Source organism: Hyalella azteca, unplaced genomic scaffold (genome assembly GCF_000764305.2).
Source record: "Hyalella azteca isolate HAZT.00-mixed unplaced genomic scaffold, Hazt_2.0.2 contig5386, whole genome shotgun sequence".
NCBI classification, from domain to species: domain Eukaryota; kingdom Metazoa; phylum Arthropoda; class Malacostraca; order Amphipoda; family Hyalellidae; genus Hyalella; species Hyalella azteca.
This window is the reverse complement of record NW_025935579.1, coordinates 1,105,904-1,123,782: the sequence shown is the minus strand read 5'-3', so window position 1 is coordinate 1,123,782 and position 17,879 is coordinate 1,105,904. Positions and strand designations below refer to the sequence as shown.

General features: G+C 37.1%; 1 protein-coding gene across 1 annotated transcript; it reads left to right on the top strand.

Annotated features, from left to right (window-relative positions):
* The first annotated feature begins 5,605 nt into the window (after nucleotides 1-5,605).
* On the top strand, nucleotides 5,606-17,879 carry LOC108668991 (prostaglandin G/H synthase 2). Its single transcript, XM_018156275.2, has 13 exons — nucleotides 5,606-5,798; nucleotides 10,403-10,498; nucleotides 10,773-10,892; nucleotides 11,330-11,473; nucleotides 11,685-11,828; nucleotides 11,997-12,175; nucleotides 12,701-12,784; nucleotides 13,244-13,384; nucleotides 15,005-15,119; nucleotides 15,759-15,934; nucleotides 16,361-16,471; nucleotides 16,843-17,056; nucleotides 17,548-17,879. Exons 1-13 carry the CDS (start codon nucleotides 5,768-5,770, stop codon nucleotides 17,793-17,795), a joined length of 1,803 nt encoding a protein of 600 aa, XP_018011764.1. The 5' UTR covers nucleotides 5,606-5,767; the 3' UTR covers nucleotides 17,796-17,879.

Here is a 17,879-nt window from a genome sequence, read left to right as displayed (position 1 = left end):
GGTTGTCTAATTAATTACATTTTAATCTGCAATCACTATAGTTTTTGAAGCACTTTGTAGTAAACACTTTATGTGTATTAGAAGGGTAATGATTTCTGCAAGACTTGTCTCGGAAATTTATTAGTAGTGCTATCATTTTATCGAGTCCATGATCTCTTTATAGTGGAAATATATCAAGCATAATAATTTCATTGCAAATATTCATCTTATAATATTCAATATCAAATATTCAAACGTTACTAACATAAACCTCAGCTGCAGACTTTAATCCAGCATGATGGTCCTAAACAGACTTTATTTATTCCTATATACTTTCAAGTTAAATATTGAAAGTAGAAAATTCTTCAGCTCCATCATTTTAGTCATTTAAACTCAGAAGAGATTGTTCAATTTCCTTCAATTGGTCCAGAATACTTGTATATTAAGTGCTTGCTATTTTTTTACATAGAAGTCCTAAGCCACGGTGTACAAGTAACAAAATTAAACTCAAAATACCGAAGGAAAATCCAACCAAAATTAAGTTAACTTCAAAACTAAATTCGTCTTAAGCATCGAACTCATTCTACTATACGAGTGCGATGAACGGTTTCACAAGCGAACTTCTGTAATGTGAAGAACTGACATCTATTTCATAAAATCGTGGATGTGCAGCCAATTCGAGCGGTGGAAATGACCAGCTTGATCCATAATATTCATCATCGTCTAAACGACCAAGACCGTAGTTGAAGGGCTCGTCATACAGCATGGCATCAGTACCCACGCCTTCACCGTTCGTCAGAATTTGGGAAACGCCCCCATGCCTCGGAGGAGATATGCTGTTCAAGTTTAGTTTGCAGCCTTCAATATTTTAGCTGTTGCACATCTCTCCTTCACTGAACACTTCTTATTTATCACCTTCAGATTCAGTGTTATCGGGTGAAGCAGGCCCCATAGAATGGCCAAAAATGGGGGTTTCTTGCCATCTTTGTGAAGTCTCTGAGATAACTTATCCACCGGACGCTCCCTGGTCATCTTCTTCTGCATCCTCTTCATTATTTTACGTTAACGAGACCTTAGTCTTGCCCGTGACGAGTTTTTAATTATATATTCTCTACTTTACAAGTTAACTCTTGACATCAGGCTTTTTTCTCTTCCTCCGTAGTTTTTTCTTTCTCTCGCGACATTTCGACGTGTGCTTGGAATTGCTTGAAATGCGTTAGCGCATACCGAAAGCATCATCATGAGCAGACTACCGGAAACTTATGTAAGTCTCCATCCGTTTTGACCACGAGAAAATGCTTGTATGCATGGACACCAAGCCTGAATCTGTTCCTCCGTTAGTCACGTCATCGTCTGATGTTTCATAATCAAAGAAACCCAATTTATCTTGCGGCGGTCGCTCACCGTCATGAATATAACACTGTCCATGGTTATCTTCATTGCAAGAACCGTGCGCTTAAGGTACTTTTCCTTTGAGAAATTCTTTTACGCCACGTGACTTTAGTGGTAAAAGCTCTGCTACCTGATAAGCTGTTGAGTATTGAATTAAATAGGTGAGGCAAAGGCACAAGGCCTGTAACCTCATGCTCAAGCGATATCACTCTGCATCGAATCACAATAATTGCATGTGCTTGCTTAGCACCCAATATAAGTTTAATTTCGATTAACACAGTTATTTCTTTCGGCATCTAGTCGGGTTTGTGCTCACAATAAGCGCACCAATAAATTTTCCTTCTCCGTAAATAGTATACACCTTTCAATCATATCTTAGTTGCATAATGCATAATTAATTTTAGATGCAGCTAGTGTTTTATCATTTACGATCGACTCAAAATTCACAATAATGAGAGTTCAATGAAAGCTAAATCAAACGAGGCGTCAGGGCGCAGCTCATGTCACACCTTATCGCCAACGGCACCGGATTCCAAAGCTACTATCTGCCTTGGGGTTGGAGACGCGCGCGTAAGTTTATGGCGCGAGATTTTAGTAGTTCGTCTTCTATTGCTCGCCCATAACACGAGATAAGAACGTCGCAGTCATTGTGTGTGGCTGCAATGTACGTCACCATATAATCATTTGTTACTCACTAACATATTGATTCTGTTTTTTATTGTTATTTGGTGAACTGGTTTTTGAAATCTTCGATATTTCCCGGCCCGTAAATTAGATTTTTATTAAGTACAAAGGCTGATATATAAATTTCTAAGGAAAATTTATCCTGATGCGTTTTGGTTTGACGGTTGGGTTTTTGCTATACAGTTATGAATGGCATAAAGTTTATAAAGAGGGAAAGGTTTTTCATACAAGCCAGTGTTGCTTGAAAAATATATATGCAAATAATAACACATATCATTCACTGGCATTCCAGGTGAATGCTGAAATAATTGGCTATCATTCTTCTTGTGGCTTATTCTATGACAGTTAAAAGAACTTAATCTTTCGACTGTTATTAACAATTTATCGTATTTGTTGTAAATTTTTCATAAGAGTCACACCGATCATGCGTAATTTCTAGGTTTTGATTCTCTAACATAAATAGAGTAATTTCGCCTCGAAATGTGAAAACTTCAAATATCTATTAACTCATTCAACATATTTACGATTCTTGTCAGAAAACAAAGGGCATCAAGGAAAATTTTCGAATTTTCTAATCGAAAACGCACTCATTTTTGCGTGAGTCACCAAGTCCCCGGGATTCCAGCAGCGAGAATAGAAACTCGGCCCTGGCGGAAGGAGGCGCCCGAGGGTGTGGGCGGAATGGACTGCTCTAAAAATAGACGCAGTGCTGTGAGTCATTTTAATGAGGACGTTCAATAGCGCTATTTTTGTCGAATATCGGCTACAATTCCCGGCATAAAGGATTGCCTTAAATATGCCCTATGTAGCTACCCCGAAAAAACAACAATTGCAAAAATATAGCGGAATCGATTATATTAAAAGGTTTGAAAATCGGTGCTTGGATTTTATAAATTTTTTAATCAGGAAACGATTTTCAAACTGTTTTGTGTTGAAAAATCGTACGGTAATTATTATAAGAAGCTCATTAATTGTTGCACTTTAGTATTGTTTATACCACAAACGCTGCTTTCATTGCGAATGGCTTAGAGAAGCAAATCAAATTGGAACGACTAAATTCTACTCAATTTGAAATTATATAAGAGAATGAAAATCAAGTCCAAACAATAATTAAGTATAATTCGCATAAAGCTTACAAACACTTTCCTGATGTGCGTAGTCGCTCAGTTCCTTAGTCACTACGCTTGTAATAAATGCTATATTAATAAATAGCATGTAGTTATATTGAGATGGATAATGGATTGTTGTTACAACAATTTTAATCCCTTCAAATGGTCGATAAAGCCTAAAAGAACAAAATCCTTGGCATACACTGAATAAATCTTCCATTCTCCGTAGATGTGACTAATAAAGTTCAGCGTGCACCACCCTTATGGAACACGTGCGTCTGTGAGGTCAGATTAGCGAACGTTCGTTCATTGGTGGAGCTGAGACGCGCGACTCTGACGTCATTCAGGTCTGAGTCTGATGCAAGACCGCGCGCCCACGTACCGCATGGAAAGTGGAGAACCGCCTCGCTTCCTCTACTAATTTTAGACAAACGTCTTTTGTAGAGACTTAGTCTGCAATTTAAAGTTGTATAGTTTGAGGGTTTTATATTTGAATTATCAAGTTTGATTGAATATAAAAGCAGCATGTTAGTATACATAACATTTAATGAAATTCAATTAAATTCGGAAATCATATTCTAGAATTTAATTGTTTAATTTGGTACCCGATAACTTTACACAAGAAATTTTCCCGTCAAACAGCAATTATGAGTACTCTGAATTTTCTCTGGCTGGAGTTCATACCACTAATCTACCAATTACCAAATTGACGCCATAGAGCATTATATTGGGAGGGAAAATCCCCCCTAGACTCGTGCGCGCAGTTCTTGTCGTCCGGCATTTAAGTTCGGTGAGAATGGCAGCAGAGTCCGACGCATCGCTCGTCGATTGAGGTCTATTGCGAAATCGATTTTCCTATTGCATATTTTGCACGAGTATAAATGATTTATTGCGCATTCAAACTTTAGTCTCGATCATATTTATAAATAAATCAGTTAATTGTTAAATTTATAAAATGATATAAACGATTAATTCATCAAATTAATAAAATTAACCTTATTACATGCGTAATGCGTTTTATTGTAGGCTTGTTGAAGTATTAACAGTAACATTTTTTTCGTAATTATTAGAGACCGCATAAAATCAATTGGCGAATAGTATTTATTTCAGCATGCATTAAAAATATTAAGTAACAATTTGAAGATAGCACAAAGTGTTTTTGGAATAAAAAATCACAATAATTATGATACAAGTAAATGATTATGAATTGAAATAATAACACCAAATGTTTATCTAACTACGGGTAACTATTTTATAGATAATAAATATTCCCATGTATGAGTGGTACAGTAATCCTTCTTTATATCACACTACACCTTCCGTGGCTCCACTTCAATGCGGGTTTTCAGGAGATATTAACGAGTTTAATCATTTGCGGGTCTTCACTGTTCTGCCGGTTTCTAAGGAGCGCGATCGGCAGTAGAGTGAAGGTTACTAGCATACATTAATAAATACTATCAGTCGATCAATTCCCCATCGCGCATTTCTCCTATCGGAACGAGGTCTGGAACATAACACCCGTGAAAGGTGAGGGATTCCATTAGTTTGTCATAGATCGGGTCGGCAGTGCAAGGTCAACCCCGTAACTCTCCCCATAATAACCAAGCAGCTAACCCTTCCTGTGTTTCGGTAGCAAAGGTGCCGAAAAAACCGGTTCTTGGAGAAGCGACTTCGAAGAAAGCTTTGGCTTGTGGTATTTCATTTCCTGTCGTCGGCAGATCTACATACAATCAGTAATCGCATCCAGAGGCATCTGTAATTTTCTAACCCTACATGATTTATGAATAAAAACCTTCATGTAGAATATTTATCCACTAGTGAAATCTACATTCATTTGGAATGACTTCACAATCGGATCTTAGGTTATCGGAAAAAATATCAATCGAAACTACCTTTAGTGAGGAGCATCAAGAATTGGAATTTTTTAGTGTGAGGGTAAAATATGAGTTCTGGCGTTCTGTGAGTCCTAGGTTTCTGGCTGGTCATTGGTTAATTGATGTCTGATGGAAACTTGCAAATAAAACTCTAACTTAAAGCCTGAATGCAACTTGTTCCCGATTACATGATGGGTTAAAAAGTCACGAATTTGAGGGCTCTACCTGGGAGTGCAAGTTTATTGGAGAAATTTATAGGCATTCTGCCATCAAATATTCTCATCCACACAGAAACTGAACACTTCTACAGGTGATCGGAAGCTGCACAGGGATCCTTATTACCTTTGCGTCAAACGATTTGCCGATTTTGTCGGAAGGCCAAGCACGAATTGACGAAAATTATGTAGTTTTTCTAGGGTATTTGGACGTCGCACTTGAAATCAATGAATGAATGTAGGAATTCCCCGTACGTTGCCCAGTAAATGCACGGGGGTACCCAGTACCTTACAAATATAAGCGTCTAACCCCGGGACAGACTACAACACAGCTCAGTGGCGCTGAGTCGGTGACGTGAGTTGGTCGTTATGTGGTCAGAGCTCTGAATTCGTGTTAATGTTATTAGCATTAGCTAGACGTATCATATAAATTAATCAAATTGAATAGTTTCATTGTTTGAAATTATTTTTGAAAGAACATATTTTGAATCAACGGTTATAGTGGTGAAGTTACATGTACTTGCGAAGTATGGAATTGACGAAAGGTGAGTGACTTGGAAGGCATTCAAGATTTCAAATTCATATCATCAAGTCAACTTGAGTGAGATTCTATGAACTTTCGTATCATTGGGACATCTTATTATTATTTATATGACATCAAATAATTGAGCGAATGATTGGAATATGTATTGATTTACAGAATTTACAGACCAAGAGAGTGAACAAGACTGAGAATAAAAATTTTTTACTAGATTTCTAGTAAGCAACGTACCATTTCCATACACTTTCGAGATTATTGTGCAGTAGCAGTAATAAAAGATGAATTGTTGAAATAATCGACGTTGTTAAATTATGATAGTGGAAGGCATGTTTGAATTTAGAATTTTTCGATGTTCATTGGTTCAAATATTCTGCAAATTATCTTTATGATATCAAAAATAAAAACAGAATCACAACCCTGACAACAATTGTTGAAATAATCGACGTTGTTAATTTATGATAGTGGAAGGCATGTATGAATTTAGAATTTTTCGATGTCCATTGGTTCAAATATTCAGCAAATCATCTTTATGGTACCAAAAATCAAAAAAGAATCAAAACCCTGACAGGTACAGCGTTCAGGTACAGTACGAAGTCGTGTCATCCAACTAGGGAGTGTTTTGACGGACCGTGTTGCTATGAACCGGTCCACCTTGACGAAACCTCGGCTTCATCAAGCCGTGTAGTACTTATATCACGTAGCAATTAGGCACGCTAAATTATCTGTCATGAACGAGTATTTTTATGTATAATAAGTACTTTGACTTTCAATGAGATAATTTGCCTGAATTGTGATTTCTACATTCTAATATGAAAATATTTTTCCCCCAATTATAAAATAAATAAACTTATTAGTTTTTATTTTCATTAAGTCGGTGTGCTGAAATAGATTGGATAAGCAGAGTTGATAACATACGAGTACGTAGCTAAGCTATGCGGTTTAACCAAAAAGATTTTAAGGCAGTCGGAGTCGGTGCATCATGGCAAGAAAACACGTTTAGAGAATTCCATTAGAGTTGAGAATTAATTATCTTTGGCCGATGGCCAACCATCCAATGATCTTTTTTCTTTAGCCTTGGAACTGTACGCATCATTTTTTCAGCTCCGAACCCTTCAGGATATATGGCCTATGCGTAATAATATAAACAATGTCCTGTCAATATTGCTAAAGCCACCGTGATAATGGCTGCCCACCGAATGCCATGAGCACCCTTTAATTTCAGACAGAAAAAGTTCATTCTTCTGTTTATTTCATTCTAGATGCAAGCTTTTCCATCGATGTTACCTCCTCGTATAGCCATGATCTCGCTAAGTTCTGAAAAAGTCAGGAGCGACGTTTTCTACAGGGCCATCCAAAAACATAGATCTTCCGTTTCTGTCCGGTTTTAAATTATGTAGGTTATCACGTTTGTTGTATTTTTTGTGTGCTACAAACCGCGGTCCGAGTTAGTTCCGTTTAGTATTAATTCTTACAGATTTTAAATGTACGTAAATAACTTCTCGAAATGAAGCTGTGCACACTTGAACAGAGGAGATGTTCAGAAGCTCATGCTAATATCATTGTAACTCTGTCATGTCATTGAGCTCTGAGTGCAATTGTCTTTGAATGGATATCAATATTAAAAATAAGTGATGATATCATAAGTTATGTTCATCTATTAAAGTTATTTTTGGCACGCAAGAATAATACTAAATTTATATTTTTCCTAGGCAAACCCAAGAAAATCTAATTTATTTTGAGTTTTTATCGATCGATTGACGTTAAATTATCAAATTATATCAAATTATCATTATTATATCAAATTATCATTATTATGACGTTAAATTATCAAAATTATCAATTTGACAAACATCAATTACCATCAATTATTGATCAATATGATGAATGCCGGAATTTTGGCAAAGCGAGCTCTCCGATCAGGCGAGAGTTCCACCAAGTCTAATTTGTGCCACCAAGGTCAGCGGATAATGGCGCTAGATAAGACCACAGCGAGGCGACAGGAGAACCGCTCCACACTCACAATACTAATGGGTCATAGTGTCCAAATAGTGACACACTTTCTGCACGTAGTACTGATACACTCATTTGTATAAATTGGGTGTGGATGATCTACATCAGGGCCAAGAAGTGAAACATTTGGACAAAGTTTCACTCATTTCTCCGAGTGCGTCTAAGCGCACCGTCGCACCTTGTTGTGCCGAATTAAGGGTTAAATTAAACTGGGTATCGCCTGCATTCGATAAGCATAAGACACCTACAGGGTCAAATGATCAACTCTCCAAGCAAATTGGATATGTGAAATCAATATGTTTGTTGTATATAAATTTAAAACTATTAGGAAATCTTTCATCCAAGTCACTTAACCTTGCGGGTAACACGTTACGTATTATCGTGAGATGTAAAGACACCGAAGAATCCTTGTAGATGCAGCCATTGGTCACGATATATGTCTGTGAAACATTGCAGACCTGTTTTATTTCCGGCTCTTTTATTTGCAGCTAAACACAAATGTCTTTCCCGAGCATTATAGTGAGTATATCAACTCATATGCTTGTCAGAAGCCCTTGCTCAGACGCAAGATCCCGCGTACGTGCATCGGCAGCTGAAGTTCGACCTTGGCGATTCTTAGAACGTTAGTGCAGAGCTGACTGCGACCATGTTCCTTCCCACTCAATTGATGTTGAGATTCTATCTGTCACTTCTCCAATTTTTTAATTAAACATTTGGGTTCTCTTGTCATTAATAATGGATTTTCCTGCACGTTTTTACACAATTTCTTAGATACATTAGTTTATATACGGTTTATATGTCACAAGACATTGGTTTATATACGGCGCCAACCCTACTTGGGTTGCCGCGCACTGCGCAGGCGCCACCGGCACGCCAGCCATTACTTCCAGAGTACGATTTCGTAATGTGAAGATCGCCGCGGAGTTCCGAGGACTGATGAACCGGTCACGGTCGGCCGTCTGTTATGCGGCTCTTTTTTTTAATAGGGAACGTGAAGATGGAATGAATATTCATATTACGTATTCGCAGTTTTCGTTTAATTTTTGCAATGGCACTGGAACATTCTGCAGGATAAGACAAGTTGAAATCAGTAATGAAGCGAATGGGTTTATTCGTGAGCCTGTTATGTGCATATCAGTGCCACAAACTAGCATGCAAGGTCCTTGAAATTTGCAGCTTCTCAGTCGTTATAGATATTGTGTGCGTGAAATAATTTGAATAAAATGTGTCTTACTATCAATGTAAACGATTGATAAAATATCGTAACCGCAATGAAAATAAGATACAAAAACACTTAAAGATCATGTAATGAGATTGCGTCACAATAAGTTCATTCATTAAAACAGATTGCGTCACAATAAGTTCATTCATTAAAACAGATTGCGTCACAATAAGTTCATTCATTAAAACAGATTGCGTCACAATAAGTTGCATGCAACGCTACGTTGAAATAATCCGGTGGACGAGGGGAAGGAAACATTGCTGGCTTATAATTGAGTATAGCTAAGACTTCCATTTGAATACTCTATATTTGTTGCGTTGGAGTTGGAGCTTAATCGCAGAACTTCGAGACTTCAGTGACGCCAGTATGCTGCGTTTTTAAAGCTAATGAATATTTTTCAATTGTTTTTGATCTCATAGATTCATTTATATTTAAGATCAAATATAACTTTTTATTCTTTATTCTTTCACATACAGAAGCCACACAGCACGACTCAATGGGAAAAAAATGCTATTTGGTAATAGAAGCTTCCAGGTGAAAAAACCATATAATCTATAAAAAAAGCTTCGCGGGCGTAATAGGTACCAAATATGAATGTAATAGTGGCAACAAGTACAACAGAATTTATTAAAAATAACACACCTTAAAAGAAAAGGCAGTACATAAGTAAATTGTCACAAGGAAAAAACTATATGATAAAAAAAGTTAAATTGATATTGAGCATGAATAAAATCATAAAATTTTGTCTTTTAAATGGATTATCATTGATCAGTATTATCAATAATAACCTAATGCATAACACCTATTTGTAAACATGAAGAAACTTTCATTCACATTATTCCGTTTAAAAATCTTTCATTCTTAATATTCCATCTAAGAATGTTTTTTATCGGTTCAATGTATGCGCAAAAAATAAATGATTATTACGAACAGTATTTCTAACATTAATGGTCCTGTTGTTAGCACCAGTTAGCATAGCTGTCATAACTCCACATTCGTCCGCCTTAAGGTATCAACGCATGAGTGAGTGAACTAAGGTGTGTGTATATAGCTGTATATGTAGTTTAAGCACTGCGTCTCAACGTTTGTATGGTTTGTAATCTATGTCCTACGAGAGTTGGTGACGGGAAGGATGTGTTGCTTTTTAGAGTTTGATTAAATGCGTAGGTCAAAATGATAAAATCTGAAAAATACCCTCATCCAAGAGTAAAGTGTCGTCATAAGGAATGATTTATATTTTCTGTGATGACTTTAATTCTGAAATTCAGGTTCGTCATCTTTAGTGATATCTTGGTTTATATTTTATATTTGGTTTATATTTTTAGTTTTGAAGTTCTTAATCGTGTAAGGAATCTTCACTACTTCATTTTTTTCAGTGAGAAGGACCCACGTCCTAGTGGGTGCTCTAGCTACTCTGGTATGGATAAATGTTGCCAAAGACTACAGAGACTATCCTGTAAAAACAAACGTTGGTGAGTACAATTTTTGCGTGAAAATTAAAATTTTTAGAATGCCCAAAAATCTCACAAGTTTTGTTTACGTGAATGGAAAAAATAAGCAAATTGATGGCATTTTATTCTTTCTTTAATGCTGTCTTTTGTTTTTGAATACATTCACATTTCAAGCAGTCTCCTACATATATTCATGTGTAAAAATAATTTCCATAAATCTGGAACATCGCATATGACTCATTCACAGAGTATCAACTATTGAATAAGCTGATTACGTCAATTATTTCTTCAACAGATCACGATCCTTGTTGTGAGTTTCCGTGCGAAAATCAAGGCGTTTGCATTAGCCTTAAGGATAAGAGTTACATTTGTGACTGTACAAACACCGAACATTACGGCACAAACTGCAGCACTCGTGAGTACACAAGCCATTAAGCTGGAAATGTCTAGTTCTAGATGCCACACTGAAAAAGCCTTTTATCTCTTATCTGACTTTATTTTATTTTAGCAAATACTTTCGGAAATGTCAATTTTTAACTATCTGCATTAAGTTTACATACTTAGTCGTGCAACGTTAGTAAAAATCAGAAGATTTTTCCAGAAACAAATCAATGATATGGATTATATCTGCGTGGCGTCTTAATGATTAATAATATCAAAAGTTTCATTCCAACTTAACAAAAATATGGGTAACTCATTTTCTGCTTAATAAAAATTTTTGGCAGCATGTTTTCCTAATATTTTGTGTTTGAAGAAGTTGATCATAAGTTGTACTTTTATTATTAATTGTAATAATTGTAATTAATTGTAATAATTAATTGCAATTAGTATTTCATAAGTTGTATTGTTTAGCGACTTGGATTGGCTGGGTGAGGAAAGGTTTGCAGCCTGACCCTGCGACGCTGCACGCGTGGCTCACCCAAGACCTGTGGGTGTGGAGGGTGGTTAATGCTGTGCCCTTCTTAAGCGACTACGCCATGAAGTACATCTACCTTAGTGAGTAGCATCAAAACCAAAAAATACTCACGTGTAATGGATGACAATGTATTTCGAATACCAATGTTTAATGCATTATTTCAGCTTCCGAATTACATTTATTTGTGTGCCGAAATTCAATGAATGCTACTTAAGTTCGACACCGGCTCTGAATATGTCACATGGACTATACCTGCTTCATCTAATCCTCATTGTGTTTGTTGTCGCTTAGGTCGAAGCGACCTCATCGACTCGCCAGTTCGTTTCGAAAGCGATCACTCGTACACGACACTCGATGCTTACTTCAACGAGACGTACTACGCCAGGACTCTACCGCCAACACCACGACACTGTCCCACACCTATGGGGGTGGTCGGTCAGTCATTGCATTAACATTATTATTATTATTATTTGCGTCGTATGCCTTCTCTATATTTAGCTCGATGTACGCAAAACTTCCGACTGAGCATCAACCTAAGAATTTCTGTGCTAGCGTTTTTGCGGCGATTTAATATCAATAAAGAGGGCTTCCCTTGTCTGACAGGACCAAAAGAGTATCCCGACGTAGACGAGGTCATACAAAAAGTGTTTCTGAGGAAGACGTTCATACCAGGGCCGTTCAAGACTAACCTGCTGTTCCAGTACTACGCACAGCACTTCACCCACCAATTCTTCCGCACCAACTACACCAAGGGACCTCAGTTCACTAAAGGCAATGGTGGAGTGAGTTAAATTCAATTTATGACCTATTTTTTCATCAATTAACTCGCCGTTATAAAAACTCAGCTAAATAATTAAATAATATTAAAATATCATAAATTAAAGGATGTAGTGAATTCTGTAGGGATTCCCGTTCATAGAAAGGATTTCTAACCAACATTCATAAGAGATTTTTGCATTAAAAAAAAATTTCTTGCGTCAACTTGCGATAAGAAGCATTTTTCTGGCATGACAGCTGCGCCTAAAATGTGTAGTTAATTATGATCAATTGTTCTGATAGGAAACTTATCGATTATATATTTGTTTATATTATCTTTCATAGTCTTTGTGAGAATTCAAATAACGTCATGCTGGTCACGACATCTTTTGCTTTGTGTAAAAATAATTCACGTTCTTTAGACTTGTTGGAGTTTCAAATATCCAGCGTCACATGTTTGTGTCGTGTTTGAGATTCCTATATACATTGCTGAATGTTTGGCACAGGTTCAGGTTTCGTATATTGAGCGCGTTTTGTTTGTTTTTTGTCAGGTGGATGCGTCAAACATTTACGGTCTCACGGAGTCCCACCGGAGGCACATCAGACTTTTCAAGGACGGCAAGCTCAAGTATCGGGTAAGTCAAGTTCTTCGTCTTGTATTTGTAATCGTTAGATTAGCCAAATCATTAGTATATTGGATCTTTCTTTCTCTCTCGTGGCCTTGCGCTTATCTCAGATATTGAAGAAATTAATACTAATTTATTGACAAGATGTATAGTAGACTTAAAAAAATAAGGGATTGCAGGATTTGAAGAAATGTTACTACTATTTAGCGGAAATTCTACCTGAAAAACTTCGGGCGTAATCGTTACATGCCTTAAACTTGAGTTACAATTTATTGTTTATAATCCGATCCCCGTTCTAAAATTGGTTATAGTGTTAAATTATTACTTTCAGTATATACAAATGAAATCAATAATGATTACTTTTTCTTTCGAATAAAATATCATGTACTTATAGCAAGATCATTCAGTTAGTAAGTTTTAAGCTCTTCACCTACCTTTAACAACATTTTCGTCAAACTTTGCTCATAGGAAGTGAATGGGGAGCACTTTCCCCCTCTCCTGAAGGACGTCGAGGGCCTGGACATGGAGTATCCCCCAGGACTCCCCATCCCTGAGGAGAGCAAGCACGCTCTGGGTCATCCCTTCTACGCCCTACTCCCCGGGCTTTTCGTAAGTAACGTCCCGACAATGCGGGCCCCAAAACAACTGCAATTACTTTGACAACAACTGCTGCCGACCGCCTCGGAGTTCTATACAACACTCATCAACGTTTAATTCATAAAATCAATTGTTTATTCATAACTAATATTTTATCCGTAATTCTTGCATATATTATTTGAAAATGGAGAGAATTTTAGGCGTCAGGTCCGGAAATTGGCACCATAACTGTAATATTGTCGATCAGCACGTCAAATTTACAGGTGGCCGCTGAATTCATGATTGTTGTGGGAGTTTTTATTTTTAAATCCGAGCCCGCGGACTTTAAATAAGAAATCAACATTCATCCTAGGTTCCAAGTTTTAGACGAATTTTATGCCTAGATCGGATATGTATATTTTTGAGGTCGAAGATTTCAAGTATGAAGTTAAATGTGCATTAACCTTAAATTCGGTAACTATAATTATCCCTAGATTATTTATCCATTCTCTGGCTCAGTCGGGGATGTTGTATGTATTGGCTCTTAAAGATTAATAGGCTCAACGCCAGCCTCCTCTGTATGAAAATAATCCATTCATAGGTGACTTCTATAACAGCAATGGAGATGCCGCCATTCAAGAAACTGTATGAACGATGGTTGGTGGCCGCGAACGTTTACAAATACTCCGTCTGTTTGTGTTTCTTGCATCAGTGCCGTCTTCATGCATTAGGGCTGTTAAATACTGAGTTCTTTTGTTATCCTGCCTAATGCTTTGCGTCTTAATTTGACGCCGAGGCGTTTGTGTTGGCTGGGCTCCCGAAGTTATCTGATAGGAAGGCAAGGCCATCAACTTCTTTTAAATTTGGTCCCACAATGTTTACCTGTGTTGATAAAAATTCTCTGGTAAACGAAGGGTAACAAGTTCTGTATACCTTACAATCGGAGGAGAAAAAACGTGCCATTAAGGCCTCCTCATGAAGCAATGTCCTGAGTTTAAGCAACGTCACAGTAGGAGTAGAATTGAACTCTTGCTTGCTATCTGTCGCTTTTATTTGCATATGTGTCCTTCAAATTTAGATGCAAGATAATTCATGAAATGCAATCAATCATTCTATGTAATTCTTCATTCGGAACATACCAATAAACATATTTTTAAAATTATTTTTTAATCTTAGTTAAGCGAGCATAGCTTCTGTATATTTGGGATAAATTCATCATAAGATGATTTAAGTACTTAATTTTAAAAATAGATATATCCGATAGTTACTTTTTATGCAGTAATAATTTAATAATGTGGCATTCCTCTTCATTGGATAAAAAAGACGTGCTGCACAATGCCGGGTTGAGGGAAGTAGCTATAACCTTCGTGGCTGCGTGCTTGGCTAGGTTTTAACTAAGACTCAAGCTGGCGAGCAATCGTTGTTTACTTAGCCATTTAATGCTGGCGCCTGTTGATTCGATTACCTTGACTTAATTAACGTTCGAAGCAAATTAGAATGCATGAGGGAATGCGTCACTGTATCTATTCGCTCTGATCTTTCTTTTTCAACGTAAGGTTCGGAAAATTTTCTAGTAATAGAAAATAATACGACGAAATAATTATCTACACTACGGAAATAGAGTAATAATACAGAATATCGTTTGGGTCGCAGGCCTACTCGACGATTTGGCTGCGAGAGCACAACCGTGTGTGCGACGTGCTGAAGGAGGAACATCCGCACTGGGACGACGAGCGTCTCTACCACACCGCCAAGCTCATCATCACCGGTGCGTTGGCATCACCATCGAACTTGCATTACGGTTGTTAGAAACTGATTCATATCATGAGTAAAATATGTTATTCAACATTCGATAGCACTCAAGTGACAGAATAATGTTACCCACAATGTAGAATAAATTGTCTATAATATAATAGAAAAACATATTGTTCTTTATTTGTTCTATATTCCAAATTCAGTCTCTTGCTGACAATTTGTTTTATATTATATGTATAGTTGCGTCTTACACATACTGGTTTGCTAGCAAATGTTGAATAAAACTTTTTGCTCGTTAATATAAATCAGTTTCTAAGAATCATGACGAAATTTCATGAATCTGTGCCACATTCACTGTCCATAATTATTGGAACGAATGAAACGCAGCTAGATACTGCCGCAAATTGTAATTTTTACTTGAAATATTCAATTTATTTTAAAGAATCGAAAAAATAATATATATTGAATATCGTACCATATCATACCGAAAGTCGCTGCTTTCGTTTTGATTTACTTTGTTACATATTAAATCATCAATAGCGGAAAATATTTTTCACTAAGGCTATCTGACCATTCATAGTCATTGTTATAATTAAATTTAAAAAATTACATGCAAGTGTAATTCTGCAATATTATGCTGTATGCTCTGCAGGTGAGATCATCAAGATCACAGTTGAGAATTACGTGCAGCACTTAAGTCAGTACAAAGTGAACGTGAAGTTCAGGCCGCATGTGGTTCACAACACTCGCTTCCAGTTTCACAATCGCATCAACGTTGAGTTCGATCACCTGTATCACTGGCATCAACTTGTTCCTGATGGCATCACGGTATGTATTATTTTCCTGGCGTATGCTGGAATAGACTATATATTGATGTTGATGATCTAGGTTAAATTATTCTCTATGTGTCTATCTTGTTTTGATTGTTTTTCTTTTAGAAAAAGATGTTCGTTAAACTCTCTTTTTTTTTAGATTTTCGTTATAAACTCTCCGATGTCGAATCTATTTAATTAATTTTATTTTATTTTAATTTCTCAAAGTCACATTGATACAATTTTTTCCAATCATACGCGCGATATGCTCTATACTCTAAATTCATCCATGTATAATTCAATTTGTATGCAAGATGCGAGTAGATCCTGAATCAGTGTGACTGTGGCTTACAACACTATTAACTCAGTAACTTTTTGATGACTCTGTTCTCATTGAACTTTTTTCGATTTGTAAGTTTTTCTCGCCTTATTTCGCTCACAGATTAACGACACTTATTATGACTTGATGGATATGGCATTCTCAGTGAAGCCGATCTTCACTCACGGTCTCGACACCTTCATCCAAGCTCTCAACTCTAACCGCGCGGGCAAGGTACGTCGTCTTACTGTACGTATATTCTGAGTTTATAAACTGAGTCGCAGTGCAACAAAATTGTGACTAGGCCTTGATGTGGCAATCTTGCACACACGGCGAGACCAAACTTCTGCTAAAAGGGGATGCTTATTCAACTACACGTCCCAAGAGTTCATTCATATCCCTAAATCACTTACGAGCACAAGTCTGGTTCTAAAATGATTTTTTGTCTTATTTTTATAATTATTAAACGAAATTTTCACTTACGTTATAACATTATTCGAATCTCCATCATTCCTTGGTGACAGTAACTCGTCTAAATTGAAAACCAAACATATTTGTATCACATCACCACATCTTCTTACGACTGAAGTTTCTTCCTGCTGTAGATGGGACCTCACAACCACGGCGTGGTGAACGTACCCGTGCTGAAGAGGATGCTCCTGAACTCACGCGCGCTCCGCTTCCAAGGCATCAACTCCTACAGGAAGCGCTTTAAGATGAGTCCTTTCAAGTCCTTCGAAGAACTCACCGGAGATCAGGAACTCGCTGATGTGCTTCGTGGCCTGTACGGACACATTGACGCCGTTGAGTTCTACGTCGGTGAGTTCCCTTTCGTTGAATAAAACAATATTAAATAGGAGTGCTTGTATCATTGGTATGCTTAAATCGCAAGTTCACCAAGAATTAATAATCAAAGAGAACGCCCCTTAAATTCATCATATCTTCAATGAAAACGTTTACATTGAAGAAGTGATGAATTTACTTGGCACTTTCTTTCTTTTAAAATTCTTGTTGAAACTTGAAGAGGCCAAGATCACGAAACGGTCAAGCTAGAGACCACGCCGTTTTTTTCTGAAAGACTTAATAGCGACCTTACTGACTTTTTCACGTTGTCTGGCTCACCGTTAAGAGGCAACAATTATTGGTTTTTATTTATTAAGTGATTGGAATTTCATCATATAATATAATGTATGTGGTTCATGGAAGGAAATCATTTCGTTCTTTATAAACGAGTAACTATAGTAACCAGTAACTATCATATATAACATGTATTATGCATGGGGATTCTATGTATTGTTTTGTCTGTGCAGGGCTGTTCACAGAGCACGACGGCCCGTCTGTGATGAGCTTGACGGTGGTGAACATGGGAGGGCCCTGGAGTGTGAAGGGACTTATAGCGAACCCCATCTGCAGTCCCCAGTACTGGAAGCCCTCAACCTTCGGGGGTGAAAAAGGCTTTGAAATTGTCAACACAGCCTCCCTTGAGAAACTCTTCTGCAGGAACATGAAGAGCAAGTGCCAAAATATCGATTTTGTCGTCCCAGATTCCAGCTTGTAGCTGGTAGAAATAGTAGTTTTCGCTAGCTATTCCACCCAAAATAAATATTGTACAGTTATTGCACCGGTTTTTATTTATTTATTT

What these genes read in the sequence shown, in the direction of transcription:
- LOC108668991 (XM_018156275.2), top strand. Translation starts at nt 5,768, where the DNA reads ATGTACTTGCGAAGTATGGAATTGACGAAAG. An exon ending in TCCTGTAAAAACAAACGTTG is followed by an intron (nt 10,499 to 10,772) that starts GTGAGTACAATT and finishes TTTCTTCAACAG; the next exon opens with ATCACGATCCTTGTTGTGAG. An exon ending in CGCCAAGCTCATCATCACCG is followed by an intron (nt 15,120 to 15,758) that starts GTGCGTTGGCAT and finishes TATGCTCTGCAG; the next exon opens with GTGAGATCATCAAGATCACA.